Source organism: Ochotona princeps, chromosome 6, assembly GCF_030435755.1.
Source record: "Ochotona princeps isolate mOchPri1 chromosome 6, mOchPri1.hap1, whole genome shotgun sequence".
In the NCBI taxonomy this organism is placed as follows: Eukaryota; Metazoa; Chordata; class Mammalia; order Lagomorpha; family Ochotonidae; genus Ochotona; species Ochotona princeps.
In genome coordinates, this window is record NC_080837.1 from 40,917,577 (window position 1) to 40,935,636 (window position 18,060).

General features: G+C 41.7%; 1 protein-coding gene across 1 annotated transcript in view; it reads right to left on the bottom strand.

The window, feature by feature from the left end:
- Nucleotides 1-493: 493 nt before the first annotated feature.
- The window catches only part of CDIN1 (CDAN1 interacting nuclease 1), a 204,722-nt gene continuing 187,155 nt past the window's right edge, over nucleotides 494-18,060 (bottom strand). The window contains exon 11 of the mRNA XM_004578193.4: nucleotides 494-725. Coding sequence (XP_004578250.2) covers nucleotides 596-725 — 130 coding nt within the window. The 3' untranslated portion in view covers nucleotides 494-595. The remainder of the gene's footprint in view (nucleotides 726-18,060) is intronic.

Genomic DNA, 18,060 nt, shown 5'->3' on the forward strand with positions numbered 1-18,060 from the left:
GGAAACCATGAAGACAAAGACAGGACAGAAGGAGCTGGCAGTGCAGGCTGCCTTGTATGCTCTCCTGGAGCCCTGCAGGCAAGAGCAAACATTTGCTTTCAGGCCTCATGTCTTCAGCTTCTCTAGGTTTGTGTTAGATTACTCCCTGATGGTAATGCAACACTGAGTATGTGAGTGCACATGAGAAGGGGGAAGGTGAAAGTGAATGGAGGCTTAGGAGAAACAAAGGACAATTCGGTAACTGGGAGAACCAAGAAATCACTTTTCTGTCTCCACATTTTTCCTTTTGTGCAGCATACGAGGAGGAACCATCCGGAAGGAAGGAAGATTATGACTATCTATAAACTGTTTCAGAGACAGAAATGCTGATAATGAGTGGGTTGTGTCTGTAGTTCTTGGCTGTTCACATCAGCAAGAGATGAAGGAAAACAGAAACTCTTGATATGTTTGTCTAAAGAGGTAGTGTTGTGACCACGGGCAGCAAGAGTTCAGCTGAAGTTCAGGGCAGATGTTGCCAGGAGTTTATTCTGCAGGAAAGCCAAATTGCTTCCGGATTCGCCTCTTCCTTCCAGCTTCTCTTCTAGGATCTTGAATGTCAAGCGATGCTGTGGCCTAAGGTGACAATGTCTGTGGGGAAACAGGCTTTGAGCAGGATACCCCTCTCCCGGTTGCAGTCCAGTTCCTGGATAAATCCATACCAATAGATGACCAAGCCTGGTCCAAATCTGCAAGAAAACCCAGGAAACAACAGTCACACGAGTGGCAACATATGACGAATCATTTTGAAGGCATGGATAGAGGATGAATGGCTTGGTGTTCTAAGGTTTCCTTTTTGGTGTTACCGTTGTGACTGACAGCTAGCTTAATCTGTACTCAGGAGTCCATTAAGTGCAAGTATTGACACCTTGGATGAGGAGTTTCTTTTAATGAACCTGAAGCATTCTGGATCTGGAATTTTCTGGTATTTGCTACTTGTCAGTGAGAAAAATCCAAGTAGAAATAGGGCCAGCCCAGGGGTTAGCTGGCTGGGGATTTTAGCTTCATGTTTAGCAGATACCACTTTAAAACAAACTGGGCAACCAATGAAACAGTTTTTAAAAACTAGACAAGCTTGAAGTTCTCCTCTGACCGTAATGTTTTAGTCGTGCATTAATAGGGCCAGATGTACTTCCTATCATCCAGTTAAAATGTGACACAGGTACAGCAGCAGGGACCTTCTTCCCCACTCACCACCTCTGCTTTGAAGTCTCAGGTGGATAGTGACTGACATTTGGTCATAGGTTCTTATGGAGACTCGGAATAAAAGTCACAGAAGTGCATGTGTCACAAAGAGATGGACGTAGGCTGCAGATCTAGATATTTCTCAAGTTGTGCCTTTGAATTTTCTTCCGTTAGGAGTGACTGATCTCCACCTCGCAGACTCAGGAAGTAGCCCAAAAGACTACTTCATCCATCAGGAAGTTGGGACCTTTAGTGATTATATCTTTACGAACCCGGTCTATTAATCACTGTGTACGGAGAGATGTTTTGCACATCAGTTTCATGTTTTTCCTATGGAGAGCACTTAATTAAAGGGCAGTACTACTTTTGGTGTAGTGTTGCAGGAATTTTACAGTGAAATCATAAATTATGAATGTTGGGTTAGTAAAAGGATGTCTAAAAACAGAACTGCTCTCTGTATTTTAACATTACAGCAGGCTGAACTATCCTAGGCCAAAAAGCTTTTTTCCTTCCATGATTTATTACATGCTATAGTACAGTTGCCAAAACTAACAGTACAGGATGGGCTGTGAGATACTGTATGTGCAGGAACAAGTTCACTTCGATGTCATGCACTAGTTTCAGGATTCACATGAGTAGCGTAGCCACGTTACAGCCAGTTTTTAAATCTTCATGCAGAGAGAGAACCATGAGATGTGAGATCTAGGTAGGCTGTTAGACCTAGAAGTCCACCGAGATCTACTGGAGTTGAGTGGACTGCAGGGTTTTCCCACTTGCATCTCCAAGGAAGATTTTTCTTTTAGAACTAGGATTCCTGTGCATGGGGCATGTTGAGCCCCAGTAAAGTACACACATTAACCTTGTATCTGACATGAACTTCTATTCATTTACCAAGGTTTTCCTGGTAACTTTGCACAATGAACAGTTTTTGTAACTGGAACATACACCATTTGGTGCTTAATTTTCCAAAGGGATCTGCGATGGACAGCACACGATCTTAGAATTCTAAGCACAAGATGTGCTGCTCCGTGGACCACATCTAAGAAGTCTCAAACCTGCCCATTGGCAAGGCGTTCCAAAGTCAGTCTTGACAGACCTAATGTTAAGTGCAATACATTTCTTCAGTTTATTATGTAGCTGTTCTGGAGACATTTCTTTGTAAAAAAAAAAAAAGTTAGTGCTTTTCTAAAGGGAGAGAGAAAGTAATCTAATGAGTCACAGAGAAGAACAAAAGAATATATGGGATCATAAAAAACAAGCCCAGTATTTTAAAGATTTAATAAAAAACACGTATCACTAGCACAGAGAGCAAGAGCAGCCTGCACTTTTCCTGAACAGCTAAATCAAGCTGTAAGACATGGAGCATGACAGCTCTTTACAAAAATGGCATTTTCCAGGCAGAGAAGTCAGGCTGGGGACACCTCAGTGCCCCAGCAAATGGACTGGTTTCATTTGTGAGGCACCAGATGAAACGTGTATCTCAAGGAGAATTTGCAAGCCTGTGAATCTGAACATTTCACATAGTGGCTCACAACCAGGATTTCCAAATGGAGTCACACAATCCAGGACCATTTTTAGGATGATTCATAAGATCGCTCCTGTCTACGACAGTCTGTTTCATATGGAGTTACATTAGGTTAGGTAGCATCTCACATGACACAAAATGTGATAAGTGTCTGTTTAAAGAGTAGCAGTTGGAGATTGTGGTACAATACGTTAAGTTACTGCTTGGGGCACCTGTATCTCATATCACGATGGCGTTTGGAGTACCAGCTCTTCCATTTCCAATCTGACTTCCTGCTAATGCATCTTGACAAACCAGATGCATGGTGCAAGTACCTGGACCTCCGTCCCCCATTGGAAGATACTGATGGAGTTTGGGTTCCTTGGTAACAGGCATTTGGGAAGTGAAGTATGGAAGAATCTCTCCCTGATTATTTCTGTGCATTTCAGCTGAATGAAAACAAATGTTTAAAAGAAATGTAATGTATTTTTTTTTAAAGAAAATTATGCAAATCTATTTTTAAGGCTTTTAAAATAGTGCTCCTGAGTATTTTTAAGTAGACTTGCAGATATCTTTCACAGTGACAAAGAGGGTGTCAAGTTTGGAAATTTAATGGCAAGTTAAGATCTACCTTGTGGTTGGCATGATGGCTCAATGGCTAAATCCTCACTTTCTAAGTGCTGGCATCCTATCTGGATACTGGTCCATGTCCTGGCTGTTCCACTTCCCATCCAGTTCCCGCTGTGGCCTTGGAAAGCAGTAGAGGATTCCCCGAAGCCTTGGGAACCTGCAACCAAGTAAAAGTTTGGAAGAAGTGCCTGGCTTCAGACTGGCTCAGCTCTGGCCATTGCAGCAACTTGGGGAGTGAACCAGCAGACGGAAGATCTTTCTCTGTAAATCAGATCTGCTTTTCTAATGAATTTAAAAATGGCACCTTACCAAAAAAAGATCTGCCTTGTTCCCCAATACTCTTCAGTACTTAGCTTTCTGAAGCAGCCCAGCAATCTAGATGACCGAACATGTGTGCTAATCTTTCAGCAACTTATCTGTTGATGAAGAGTTTGAACAGACAGCTAACCGAGGAATTGATCATAAGACACTAAGCATGTTTTTGGTTGGAAGTTTGAAATATTAAGTCAACCAAAAACTGTAGCACTTCCTTCTGAGAATTATGAAATTATGAAAAAACAGAAATTAAGATGTTGATGTACAGCAAGTTCAATCTTACGTACTGAAGTTTCACCTTTTGGATGCTTGTTTTAATTCACTGAGGTACCACGCAGCAAGAATGAGATCACCATAAAGACAAATTTCTGTAAACAATGAGAGTCATGGAGACTCAATCGTATTTGATAGAAAACAGTTCCTGGGGCTGAGCACAGTAGCCTAGTGGCTAAAGTCCTGCTTTGCTTCCATCGGGATCTCATATGGGTGCCGGTTCATGTCCCAGCTGCTCCACTTCCCATCCAACTCCATGCTTGTGGCCTGGGAAAGCAGTCGAGGATGGCCCAAAGCCTTGGGACCCCGAACCCACAGGTGAGATCTGAAGAGGCTCCTGGCTTTGGATCTGCTCAGCTCTGGCCACTGTGGCCACTTGGAGTGAATACGTGGATGGAAGATCTTTGTCTCTCCTCTTTTTGAGTCTGCCTTTCTAATTAAAAAAAAAAAAATCTTTAAAAGAAAACAGTTCCTGGAGAAGGTGCATAGCACAGGACTGTTCTGTTGTGGGGATTGCATACCTCCTCACAAACCCAGGGACCCTCAGCAATGAATCTACATCAGCATTTGATCCAGTTCTGTAATCATTTTTCAAGGTTGACTATAAATTTACACTCAAAATAGTAAGATCAAAGGATCCTTCAACAGATTTTAGAGACTTCTGGGAAAATGGACTAGAATGTGAGTGACTTCTGAGCAAGAAATCTTTCTTCCAAATGAAGTTATCATTGAGAAGAAAACAACATCTCTGGGGAAAAAAGATGGGAGGTGAAAGTCAAGAGCCATGACAAAACTTGTAAGCACAAACATGATTTTTCATGAACGACAACCATAAACGCATTCAAAATGTGTTTCTCTGGTTACCTTCCATTTTAGGCTATTCAGAAAGAAGCTGTGGAACGAAAGTCAGGGTTCCTTTGTCATCTCTTAGGGATTATTCCCATTTCAGCACTAGTCCCTTCATTATACTAGGATTTAGCTGGCAGCAAAGAGCATACTGCATTTGCATGCATGTTCTCCATGCCTACCGCATGACAGATACCCACAAGTACAGGATGGAGAACAGATCTGTTACCAGATAAGTGACAGTACAGAGAGGGGTGCTGACTGGACTCAGCATGACATGGCAATGTGCTGACCAGGAATGATCACGCCAATGGCATCTTTAGGTCATAGTGGTTATAAATGTAATCAGGACAACACCGTAATAGCACTGAGACACAATTTCTAATACTACTTGTATCATTCAAGTGTCACGCCAGTCCTATAAGGTGGGCATGATGATTGTACCTAATGCATAAATGAACATAGAGTACAGTCACTGGTATGTTTGCTGAAATTTCACACCCATGAAGTAGAGGAACCAGCTGTGTAAGTCAATGACCACAGCGATGTAATGATCAGCTTACTGCACAGGGTGATTCAGCAAGACTAGGCACTGGTTAGGCCCTACCTAGAGTTTGAGTCATTGGATGTTATATTTTTAGAGGTTTATCTCCAGTGTAGTACTGACCAGAGAATCTCAGGTGGTTTCAGAAATGTTTGGCACAAAAATGTCTGGTCTAGAAATGAATGTTTAGGGAGATAAATTGCAGGATGGCAGACATTTTAACAGTTTCTTGGAAAGAGGAACACGAATCATGGTGTCACCTCCCAAGTGCAGATCTAGGGCAATATCTGAAAGTAGCCAGAAATCAGTTAGGATTCAATAAGACTTTCTAGAATGAGTTTCTTGAAAACATGGAGTGAGCATCTCGAGACATCTTTTAAAATAAGGCCAGGTATGCAGTTCCTCAAAAACTTACATATTGGGAGATTATTTAAACCAAATTCTGCAGGATTGGTTTCTTTGAAAAATTTGTTGACCTGTCAACAAGCAACTGAAGCTAGGTTCATATTCTCAGGGTTGTCTGCTGTATCTTCCAATCTATTACTCCTAAGTGCTGAGACATTGTGGATTTTTTATTGTAGATGCCTGTATCTCCCTACTTAGCATTTACATCGCATAACGGTAGCATAATGACAAAGTTCTCGCCTTGAATGTGCCAGGATCCCACATGGGTGCTGGTTCAAATCTCGGCAGCTCCACTTTCAATCCAGCTTCCTGCTTGTATCCTGGGAAAGCAGTCAAGGATGGCCCAAAGCCTTGGGTTCCTGCACCCATGTGGGAGACCTGGAAGCAGCTAGTGGCTCCTGGCTTTGGATTGGCACAGCTTTGGCCCTTGCAGTCACTTGGGGAGTGAATCATTGGATGGAAGATCTTCCTCTCATCTCTCCTCCTCTCTGTATCAGACTTTACAATAAAAAATAAATCCTTAAAAAAAAGCAAAAATAACTGTGGAGGATTTCATGGTTCATGAAGCAAACAGGACATTTTGTATGGTCTGCCTATTTTGCTCATTTGCATTGAGCATCTGGTCCTGGAGTTTTGGATCCCTGCCCTGGGCCCTGTCCCAGAGGTTTTCAACCTGGGGGCAAACAGTTGGGGAAGTGTTGTGAAGACACTGCAAGAAACTGTTCTACACATCAAGCACTGGCCTCTGACAGAATATATACAGACTCATGCAATTCTCCAGTAGATAAGATACAGGATTAGCATAGCTTTTGGGCATTATGTATTTCCCAAGTAGATGGAATCTAAAAGCACAGCTGCAATCATGAGGCGGCAGAAAGAATTGTTTTCATTTTTAAGAGCTTCAAATTTGGCAAGGCTTGCTTTATGTGGGGGATGCCATTTTAAAAATTCTATTTTTTTCTATTGCTGGATGTGTCATGTGCAGGTAAACAGTATGCACAAAGGAGATGTCATGATATGGGCATTGAAGAGGCGAAGAAACTACTCAATTTTTAGCTACTCTGTCCCGGCACATGTGGTTCATCCTCACAGTAAAAACTGAGTAGAAAGAACTGCATCAGATCCACTGATCAGTCACAGTTGTGTCGCCACTGCAAGAGAAGGGTGTCACAGGTGAAATCGGGCAACAGCAGTAGTGACAAAAGGACTTGCAGCAATGGTGGTGCTGGAGTTCCAAGCTGCAAGTGAGTCAAAGAGGTACTGTGATAGACTAAGATGGATTCAAAGTTACCTGCCTCTTAGCACTCATGTCCTTGTGCAGTCCCCACCCCTCGAGTGTGGGCTGGGCCTATGGATGGTGCATAACAGAATGGATATCTTTTTAACAGAAGTTGGCAAGTGTTTGGATGGCACCGGTAATCAGGTACCTAAGGACTGTCCTTTGTGCAGCTATGCTTTCTGTTGCTCTTGTTTGTTGCAAGTGCTTTCACGAAGCAAGCCACGATGTGGGAGAGACCCTTGTGAAAAGGAACTAAGGGTGCACTGTGGTCAACAGCTAATGAGCAACTTTAGCCTTCAGTCCAACAGTCTGTGAGGAAGTCTACTGAACCACCGGGCAAGGTTGGAAGCAGTTTTTTCGTTTAGCCTTCACGTGAGATCAGATTGTCAGTACATACTGGTAGAGCCCTGAAGCAGCTGATCCAGCTAAGTAGTGCCCATATTCCTAACTCAAGACTGAAATGAATGTTTGCTATTTTAAGTCAGAGACAGTTGTTACAGCATGATGAGCACAAATATGCACTACAATCTCAAGTTCAGAAGTCGAAACCCACTTCTCACATATGCAGGATGGAGAATGCTACTGGGCAGACTGGCTTTTCTAGTCATAACTGAACCCAGAAAGGGCTATGGAAGGACAGGATTAAGTAACTTAGATATCCCTTGATGGAGATTTGCTACAAAACTGCACTTAATATACAGAGAGCATCCTAGCCCCTCACATTTCTTATATACATCCTTCTGTACTCTCAGTTCTGTTTTCATATTAAACTTCAGGTTTCTAAAGATGCAGAAGGGGTAAAAGGCAGGAGGCAGGATGTGGGCATAACACTTTACCAGTGGAGGTGAATGGTTTCTAATAACCAGGGAGGACACAGTAGGAAAACAACCCACAACCCAACTGTGATAGTCCATGGCGGTTTGATGGTGAAGCAAACAGACGGTCTCCGGGAGCAGGTGTTAAGACTATCCAGGAAAAACAGATGCTGGTTACATTTTGTTCAGTTTTTTAGAAACAGCGAAAGCTGTAATGTATTTTTTAAAGCACTGTCACCAAGAATGTTTTAAAAATGCTGTGAGTAAATTCTTAGTTTTCTAGAAAAATCTAGCTATCCTCAGATAATCCCTGAGGATCCAGATTGCGAATGCTTGTGAGAATATGATAAGAGTTGTGTCATTTAGCCAAAGCTTTCTGTAAGAAAAATAGAAGACCCTTAACTGTGGACAGAAACCAGGAAGAACTTGCCTGCCATGTTTGAACTACAGGACCGTCCTCTGATCCAGGGATTGCTTTGATAGTACTTTACTGAAGGACAAGGGAAATCATTTCCTTTCTATTGCTAGTTTTCCTAGAGACCTCTTTGAAAAGGAACTGAGATTTCTGATCAAAACATTGTAGTTTCTGAAATTAATTCTAATAACCAATTGCCTGGTTGATTTTCCCTAGTACAATTTAGCTTATTAGGTGTCAGACATTTCATGGGACCCGTGACCAACCATTGTGTCTCTAAATATGCTGACTAGATAACTCATGAACTAGCAATTCCTATGACCAACACAGATCAATATTTACTGAATACCGATTATATAATGGTGTTCCCAGACACACAGGCACAGGTGACTTTGTACTCCCCTCATGGGGTAGAAGTAGCAATCTCTTTGGTTCATGAATAGATTAGGGCACAAAGAGGACCACACTGAATGCAAGCAGTTCTGATGCTAGGACTTGTGCTTGTTACTACTGTAGGATTCTAATAACTGGTTACACAGCAATTTGCAAGCATTTACAGTATTACGATACCACAAGATAAAGAAGGGGGTCAGAAGCAATACGACTCAAAGTATAGTACACGAGTTGGGATCCACCTATTCTGTGAAGTATGAAGTCAGTTTCCCACCAAAACATTTCTCAAAATACTCATTTCAACGTCTCAGTTTGCACGTGTATGGCAAAAAAGCCTGTAATTCAGGCAAAAGCAATGAAAATGATTGTAGGAGTTAAAATGACTATAGTTGGAGGGAACACATTTAAAGCCCCTGACAACCAGATGGAAGGAACCTAGGGAATGAGAATGACATTAAGTTCAGAGAAGAGGGTCTCCTGCCATGAAGGGGTTCAGAAGTTTTGGGGCAGAAGGTACACGAGGGAAGAGGGGTATACTCAGAGCACCAGCATTGCTCAGAGATAAGCAGCTGGACTAAGTGATGAAAGGACAGGAAGAAAACAGTGCATGAGGGTGGTTTGTCTTTGCAGACAAGGCCGAGTTGATCAACAGGACTGACACAGTGAACCCCTCAGGTCCATTTTTGCTCCTCAAACCCTCTCATGGAGATGAGACTTACGCTTCTGCTATTAACTTGCCTTACCAATTTTCAGCCACGAGGACATTGTTAGGCTTGCATTCTTAAACACGAGTATGTTCTTCTATCTCTTTTGGAAAAACAGTAAGGATACTGAGGAGTGAATAGTTAGGACCCTTAAATAGTTAAGCAATTAGTCTCTTCATAAAGGGTCACTCGTGAAGTGATCCAAGTTTTTTCCTTCCCAATGAAACGAGCTAGATAAATATAGAAAGGGGGGACGTCAGTGCACCAGGTCCCACTGTATAAATCTGGGGGCAAACCAGTGGAGCAATTTTCAATTGAAGGGTGACAAGTGGACTGATGACAGCTTTCAGTCAAGTTTCTTTTCACAAGGATCTTCACTGAATGAAAGCAAACCTGACTGTACCAAAATCAGTTCAGCTTTCAGGTAAATGGCAAAGGCCCTTTCTGGAAGAGTTAGAGAATCAGGTCTGTGTAAACGCACAGACCTGATGTAGATGTGGGCACAAATATCTTGACAGATGTAGACTGGGGTATACATGCAGATGTGCACCTACATGTGCATGCACATATTCTTTCTCCAAGATGTGCGAGCTTTGTGTGAGCTTTTAAGGATAGGAGCAGACATGTGGCTGTAGGGAGTCAGCTTTTTCACCATCAAAAAGACTTGCATGTGGTTTTTATGAGGAGTGCATTTTTATATTCTTTGGTCCTGAACTATAAAACAGCTTGTAATTGTTTTAAAATAAACTCTTACACTGTTTATTTAGTTTTAATCTACGTGTTGTAGATTGGTTACATATTTGTTAAGCATTTGTTAATCATTGTTGTATGTATCTACAGAGTGAGCTGTAAATAACTATTCAGTCCAAGTGAAATATGCTTGCACATGTTTATATGCAAAGTATGTGTGTAATGCCTATGCGTAAATGCGTGCAATAAAGTGCTCATGTCATGTAACATCACGAAGGTTCTGGCACTCTGGTCAACTTAATATGCAGTGTAAATACTCCTTTAAAGAAACAGCATATAGAACTAATATGACAACTTGATTTTTAAGAAATGTTTTGGATCGACAGGTTCATAATTGCAAATGGAAATGAATAACTTTCTAGGAGTATTTGTTTTTACTCACTGCATGACCTGTTATTAAAAATGTCATTTTTAAACAAAGTTCTTTAGTTTTCAAAATATCAACTTCAAGCCTTTATGCTACTCAGAAGATATTGAAATTTAAGATGTATATAAATGTGCAACCAAAGTGAGCTGATTTTCTCCTTCGGGTCTACATAAGCCGACATTTTCGTGTCTACACTAAATAACCTGGAAAAGTGCTTAACTTTTTTTTTTCCACATGTAGTATTACTGAAATGCTATGAGTACTTCTGGTCTTTCTACCTTGCAAGTCTTAGGCAAAAAAAAAAAAAAAAAAAAAGGCAAATGCTATTTTGTCCAATCTGCTTTTTGTCTGTTCTCTTGAAATGTTGACGGCTAATGTGTATTGCCCTTCTCCATATTTGCACTAATCCATACAAAGGGGTGTTATGGCACAGGCAGTTAAGTCACCATGTGTGACTATAGCAGCCTATATTAGGGTGCAAGTTTAAATCCTAGCTGTTCCGCTTCTGATCCAGCTTCTTGCTAATGAGTCAAGAAAAGCAGTGGAAAGTGGTTCAAATACTTGAACCTCTGCCATGCATGTGGGAAGCCAGAATGGCATTCCCAGATCTTACCTTCAGCCTGCCCCAGATTTTGTTGTGGTGGCCATTTGGGGGAGTGAGTTAACAGGTGGAAACGCTCCGAAACTCTCCTTCTGTCACTATTTCCAATCAATGAGTAGATTCAAATAATCTGTACACACACCCATCCACATAAACCACAAGTCAAATATAGGAAAACAAATTATTCTATTTTAACTGTAAAACAGTATTGAATAAAGAGCCAAAGAATTCACTGAAATAGAGCAATGCCATAGTATTCTACAGAAGGCAAGTTTTTAAAGATTTATTGGAAAGGCAGATATACAGAGAAGGAGTTATAGAAAGATCTTCTGTCCACTGATTCACTCCCTAAGTGGCCACAATGGCTGGAGCTGAGTCGATCCAAAGCCAGGAGTCAGGAGCTTCTTTTGGGTCTCCCATGTGGGTGCAGGGCCCCAAGGCCTTGGGCTATCCTCTGCTTTCCCAGGCCACAAAAGCAGGGAGCTGGGTGTGAAGTGGAGCAGCTGGGATAGATATGAGCTGGTGCCCATATGGGATCCCGGTGCATGCAAGGCGAGGATTCAGCTACGAGGTTATTATACCAGACCCACAGGCAAGTTAACTACATTGAATTTATTCGTTGACTGTTTTCTCAGTGAAACTCCCATTGGTGGAGGCAAGTTGGGGAATGAAGGGCAAGACTTAGGATCTTGATAGGCACAGGGATGGTGAATTTAGAAGCATCCTGAGCAATCTGGTTGTCTCATGGTATCACTGATGAGCTTGAGTGCAACCATAGCTATGATTTGATAACGAGGATGCAGAATGGATAGCACAGATCCTCACGTAGGAGGGGGAGAGAATTAGCAAATGGCAGGGAAATGAACAGAGACCCTAACAGTGCCCAAGTACCCAGGGTCAGGTTACTCTGAAAACATCACAGTACTGAACAGTGAGAAATACCTTAATGTAGACCTTGGGTGCAAATCATACATCTATCTACCTTGAATTTATACCCAAGCCTTTCTCCAAAAGTTGGGGGTGGCTTACAAAATTGGTTGTATGAATTATTACATGTTATCTCAGTTATTTCCCCAGGGAAACATGCCAAGGCAAACCCATCATTTCAGCTGATTTAATGTTTGATGTCAGAGAATTTATAATTGATATGACAACCATAATGGATAATCAAATTGGCAAAGCCTATGTTGACAGTGCTGTAGTCCAGGCTGCTGTTTGCCAGACATTTTACTATGGACTCAGACAAATTGAGGTTGTTTCTGAAATTTATAAATTTCATGAGATTTTAGAAAGTAGCAGCATTAAGAAATATTACATAAACATCAGTTACCCCAAATGTTTCTCATGCGGTACTGAGAGTAAAAGTTTTTCTTGTTGGCTCAGCTCTCCAAAGACTGCAGGGTAACCTAGAGTTCACCCAGACGTTTATCTCCAGGGACAAAAAGATTTATACATTCTGGATGTATGAAAGTGTTTAGAATAAAAAAGTATTGGAATTTTCATCCTTGGCACTGTCAAATAACTAAAGGATTAAGGCCGATACATGTTTGCCCTATAAATCTTTCATGTGACACAATGCTTCAGGTATGTCAGATCCCAACTTGTTCTAAGTGAGTATTTAACATTCTTGTTTACAATAAATATTTCATAAAGAAAAATCTCTGGTTAACCAAACCAGCCTCCCAAAATGAAAACATTCCAAGTTTCACATTCATAAGACCAATGTGGGAAAGGACAAAATAAAGTTATGATCTGTAAATGTCTGGTCATTAGGGAAAAAAAGGTCAGGCAGGGGGACACAATTAAGACAGGTCCCAGAAAGCAGAAGATACGGAGATCTGGTCCGAGTTTTAAACAACCACCACCATAGTATAAGCTTCAGGGAAGCAGTTTGTTTTAATGACACACAGAAGTTGCCCAATAAATGTTGAGTGAACATGCAATTGCATGAATGACCTTGCTCCAAGAGGAGCTATGAGTGCTATTATGCATTTGGGACAAAAATCTCTTGTTGATAGCCCTCTAATTCATGAAGAGGGAAAGTCATTCTTAAAAGCAAGAAGACTTAAAAAGTATGCCCCAAGTCCAGTGTTGTGACACATCAGGTGAAGCCATTGCCTGCAATGCTGACACCTCATATGGGTGTCAGTTTGTGTCCCTGATGCTCAAGTTCCAATCCGGCTCCCTGTTACCATGGTGGGGAAGTACAAGATGGCCAAAGGCTTGGGCCCCTACTCTCCACATAGGAGACCTAAGTGAAGCTCCATGGCTTTGGCCTGGTCTAATCCTGGTCACTGTGGCCATCTAGGGACTAAACCACTACAAAGATCCCTGTCTTTAAATGTCTTTTCTTCCTTTTGGAAAATCCTAGTTGTAGGTTTCTGAATAGCTAACTTTGAAGTTGCTGGAGTTAATATTAGTAATCTATATCTTCTATAATGGCATGTGAAAGATGATGTTGTGGATTAAAGCCTGGTAGAAACCAAGAATACCAGCATTTGTGTGCAACACAACTGATGGCAGCGTGGAGGCCAGTGGGGGGCAGGGGCTGTGGGTGCATGGGTTGGGGTAGCAGCCTTGAGGGTGTGTAGGAACTACAGGAATTGGCTGTAAGACAAGCACTTGGTAGCCAACTGCTTGTCACATTAGGTGGCTTTGGCTTCCTTTAAGTACAAAAAGTTTAGGTAGATTTTTGTTTACAGTAGCTGTTATCCACGTAAAATTGTAAAACCATCAATCAAAATGAAGTACTACTATTCTTGGCCATATCTCAAGCAGTTTCATTGGCTTGGTTTTTCCAAAATACCTGAAGGTATTTAAGATGAGCCAAGAGATAAATTAAAGTGAACTGTTAAGCCAAGGGGTTGCTTTTAGTTGAGCCACAAATACCTATTCCAGAGTGAAAGCTTGTGCTCTTCCTAGCTCTATTTTTCTGTAATATAGAGGACTCTGCAAAATGACCCATCTTTTTATAGTGACCCTTTAACAAAGTGAGAATCTTATGGTTTCTATAAGACATTGTATTTATACTCTGCCTTTTCCCCAAGAGTCACATGTAGTAAAACAGCAAAACAGAGAATTGAGCTCAAAGATGCAAATGTGAACTTCAAAAGGTCAGATTTGTAGTTTATTAAACTTTGTAAAGATGTAACTAAATTTAAGGACACGGATTAATTAATGCCAGACTTTCAGAATAAAATAAGACAGGGAAGTTAGAGTGAAGGAGGAAATTCTGTTGGAGGTACAGTGGTTCAGTTTCAGTAAGTGTCCACCAGCAGGGCATTGAGGTGACAGACTCAGAGTGGAAAGGACATTAATGTCCTGGGCAAGGTTCAGCTGTGCCAAATACCAACTTGAGAAAATGTAATCTGTTGGGCTTTAAGAGTAATTTTTGGAATTTTCTATTTGGTATCCTTCTACATACAAATAGCCCAAGACATTTCAGTGTAAACTAATGGCCTGGGAAAGCAGTGGAGGATTAGACTTTGGGCCCATGCACCCATATGGGAGACGTGGAAGCAGCTTCTGACTTTTGGAATAGCCCAGCACCCCTATTTAGGGAGTCAACCTGTGGATAGAAGATCGGTCTCTCCCTCTTCTCAGTAACTGACTTTCAATTAAAAACAAAAACACAGATCTTTAGTAGTTAAAGCCTGAAAGTGGCTTAGCTGTGCTCGGACTTCAAGAGTTACTCACGAACTTAATATAACACATCCAAATTCCTCCTCGTCTTCATCAAGGTGTGGGCTCTGCATGTCTAGTTTCAATAAAACTGGGCACTACCCTGCGACATTGGATGAGTCCCATGGGTTTCTATCTATAAAACAGATATTTAAGATGGATTTGGTAATGAACTTTTGTAAAACTTATTTGCACATGTTCATTTTGGCCCTGCTCTGCACTGGGCATCAGAGAGATGTCCAGATCTAGAAATGAACACATTTGGAAAGGGACACTGGGCCAGTAAAGAGATGCTTGAGGATGAAGATTTGAAATGAAGATCAGAGACACAGGAATTGAGTAAACTAAAGTCAGAAAATTTCCTAAGTTCACAAGTAGACTAGGATGCTTTGTTGATTCAGTGCAGGATTTCTCAGTCATTTGTGTTTTGACAAGTCGAGCTTCATTAGACTACTTCAAAAACATGACTCAGAAAATCTTGTGAGATTTAAATGTTTAGTTGCTTTTACTGATACAACACCACTGTGCACATTTTTACAGCAAACGATTGCACATAACAATGTCAGGGCAATGTCTTAAGTTCTCGTTACACTAGAGGCACATTTCCTGTTGGATCCAGAGCATATTGAGGAGTGTTTCTGGGCTTAGCAGTTCATTTGTTATACATGGTTTAGCTATCTTGGGGGAGGGTAGATAAAGCAGTCAAAATGCCCATCAATGCATGAACTGATATAGTACACACCAAGAATTCAGCCAAAGGAAAATCCTGAGGTGCTACTTGTTTGACTCTTAATACAAGATATGCTGAGTAGAAAGCGAGTTATAGGTCTACTGGTCCTGTGAAGGTAAAGCAGAAACAAAGTAGAAAACTATTTGCTAGTAAGGGCTGGGGAGGAGGTGACTAAATACAGGATACAGATTCTCTTTTGCATGATGCAAAAATTCTAGAGTTCTGTTACATTAGTTTAAATGTACTTGTGACTATACTTAATGATTGCATGTTTTTTATTTTAGGATTTATCATGGTAAACAGCAAAGCATTTTAAGATTTGGAAATGGAAACGGGCGACTGAGGAAACATGATAGCAGCTGTTTGGGATGGCACTTTACAAAAACAGGATTTGGGGGACACTAAGGCTGGTCTTCATGGCAAAATGTGGGGATCTGATTGGGGCTTAAGGAAGCCCAGTGGGCAGCACCAGTGTAAACCAGCCCTTGAGGTTAGTGAAGCCACTTCAGACAAATCACAGGAAAGATGGAAAAAGCTTACACAGTTGAAGACTAGAGTGAGGACAAACTGCAGGGTTAGATTCAAAAGAGGATTTGCTTTAATAGCCTGGAAGCTGGTGCTTTGCAGAAGGCTTCATAGGTCTCAAAGCATTTCCACTAGTAACACAGCTAGTCTTGAAAAAGCAGTATTCTGACTTAACAGGAAACTGAGCCACTCAGGTCAAGAGACAGAATTACATGACAGCCAGGATGAACCCAGCGCCACCTCCTAGCACAACACTCCAAAAGTGTGCAAGGCTATCTCCTCTTTAATGGCCTCTGGTGAAGGTTGCTAGACTCATGAAGCAAAGGTAACAGGAAGAACCATAAGCAGTGAGGGAGACAGCAGGTAAGGGAAGTATAAGCAGAGGTGAGGCAATCTGAGTAAGTCCAGAAGCCAAGGTTCATCAGAGTAGATGAATGGACAAGAGGAACAAGCTCACAGTTCAGGTGGAAGGCGATTCTTCAGTGGTTTGAAAAACCTTGTGCACATGCAGAACACAGCTGGAGAGTACAGTGTGAATGGGGCAAAGGAGGCCACCTTACGAGACTAAGCACTTTGAGGACCCAATAGTTGTTCCCCAAGTGAGAAGCCCATCACCCTCAAGCACAGGTGGAATGCACGGTAGTCCACTGCTGGGGATGGGGGAGGATAATCCTTTATCTTGAAACTCAAATATCGTAGGCCATATTTCAGCAATGGGATCTGGAAGTTAAATATTTACTCTGTGCACAGCCAGAGTACCTAGCACAGCTCACTTATTTGTGGGTAAACACATTAAAGAGAAGTATACATTAAAACAAGATTTACCCCCATCCCGCGTCTACTCCATGAAGGCTTCCCAAGTCCATACAGGCAAACAGGGAAAAAAACGGCTGGCAGTCCAAAGTAGTGAACTATGCTGAGGGCTCAACTTCCTCAAGTCACTGGGACAAAGTATGTGCATGTAAACAGTACCAGCACGGCTCCACGGGGTTCTTCCAGTTTGAATTCTTTTGAGGGGTCTGCGGGCATGAGGTGAACAACTAACAATTTCCTTAGTGAGTTACACAGTGACTTTATTTAACTCAACAGGAATTATTAGTTGAATTTTATGAAGATAAGGACTTCCAGGAGTTGAGTTCCCTTCTGATGGTTTTTTGATTCAAAGACACGAGAATGAAACGTAGAGACTTTACCTGAACTGCAGAGTTTTATTTTATGAACTGTGTGGCTGTCTAAAATGGCCTCACACAGTCCCTGCGGCTGGGGCTGCGGCTTGATTTCACCAAGTTAAAAGCAATCCGCTAAGTGTGGAGAGGAGTTGTGGAGGTTATTTTCAACATTTAGTTAAAGCCTGTGATGGTCTTTCCTTTTAGAGGCATTCCGGGCTGCAAACCACCTCATCCTGGTGACATAAGACAAGCTACTCAATGAGGTTAGACGGAGGTTCTTGTACTCACGCCGGGTCCACCCATGTTGCCATTAGCTGATTAATAGGTGTTTATTTTTAGGGCTTCAACCAACAGGCCAGCCTAAGGCCAATGCAAGATGATATTTAAAGTAATCTGAGTGCCTCATACTTACAAAGGCCTTTTTTTGGTGCAGCTGTTGGTTTAGCTGAAGTCCTTGTCAGACCAGTAAAATTTAATACCACAGACAAAACCCCACCCATCAACCATTACAAAAAAGGGCCATTGCAAAAACAAATCCATTATTACTTTAAGGAAACGTTTGTTGAAGGAAACAGGAAGATAAATATGACTATTTGTGACAACTGGTTCAATTCAGTCACTCAACAATAAGAGGTAATGAAAAAAATCCTGGTATTATGCCCCAAATCTAGTCACTTTGTTTTTTAATCATTTTTCTGAGTCCAGATATATGCTCTAATCAGAGCTGCCTTTGCCATTTGCAATCCAGCCCCCTGCTAATCCATCCTAGGAGGCAGCCAGTTGATGGCTTGAACAAAGCCCCTGGCATCTGGAGACTGGAGTTTTGGCCTTCTGACTTTTGCCTGACCTGGCCCAGCTGTGGTGGCTGTGGTGGACATTTGAGGATCAAACCA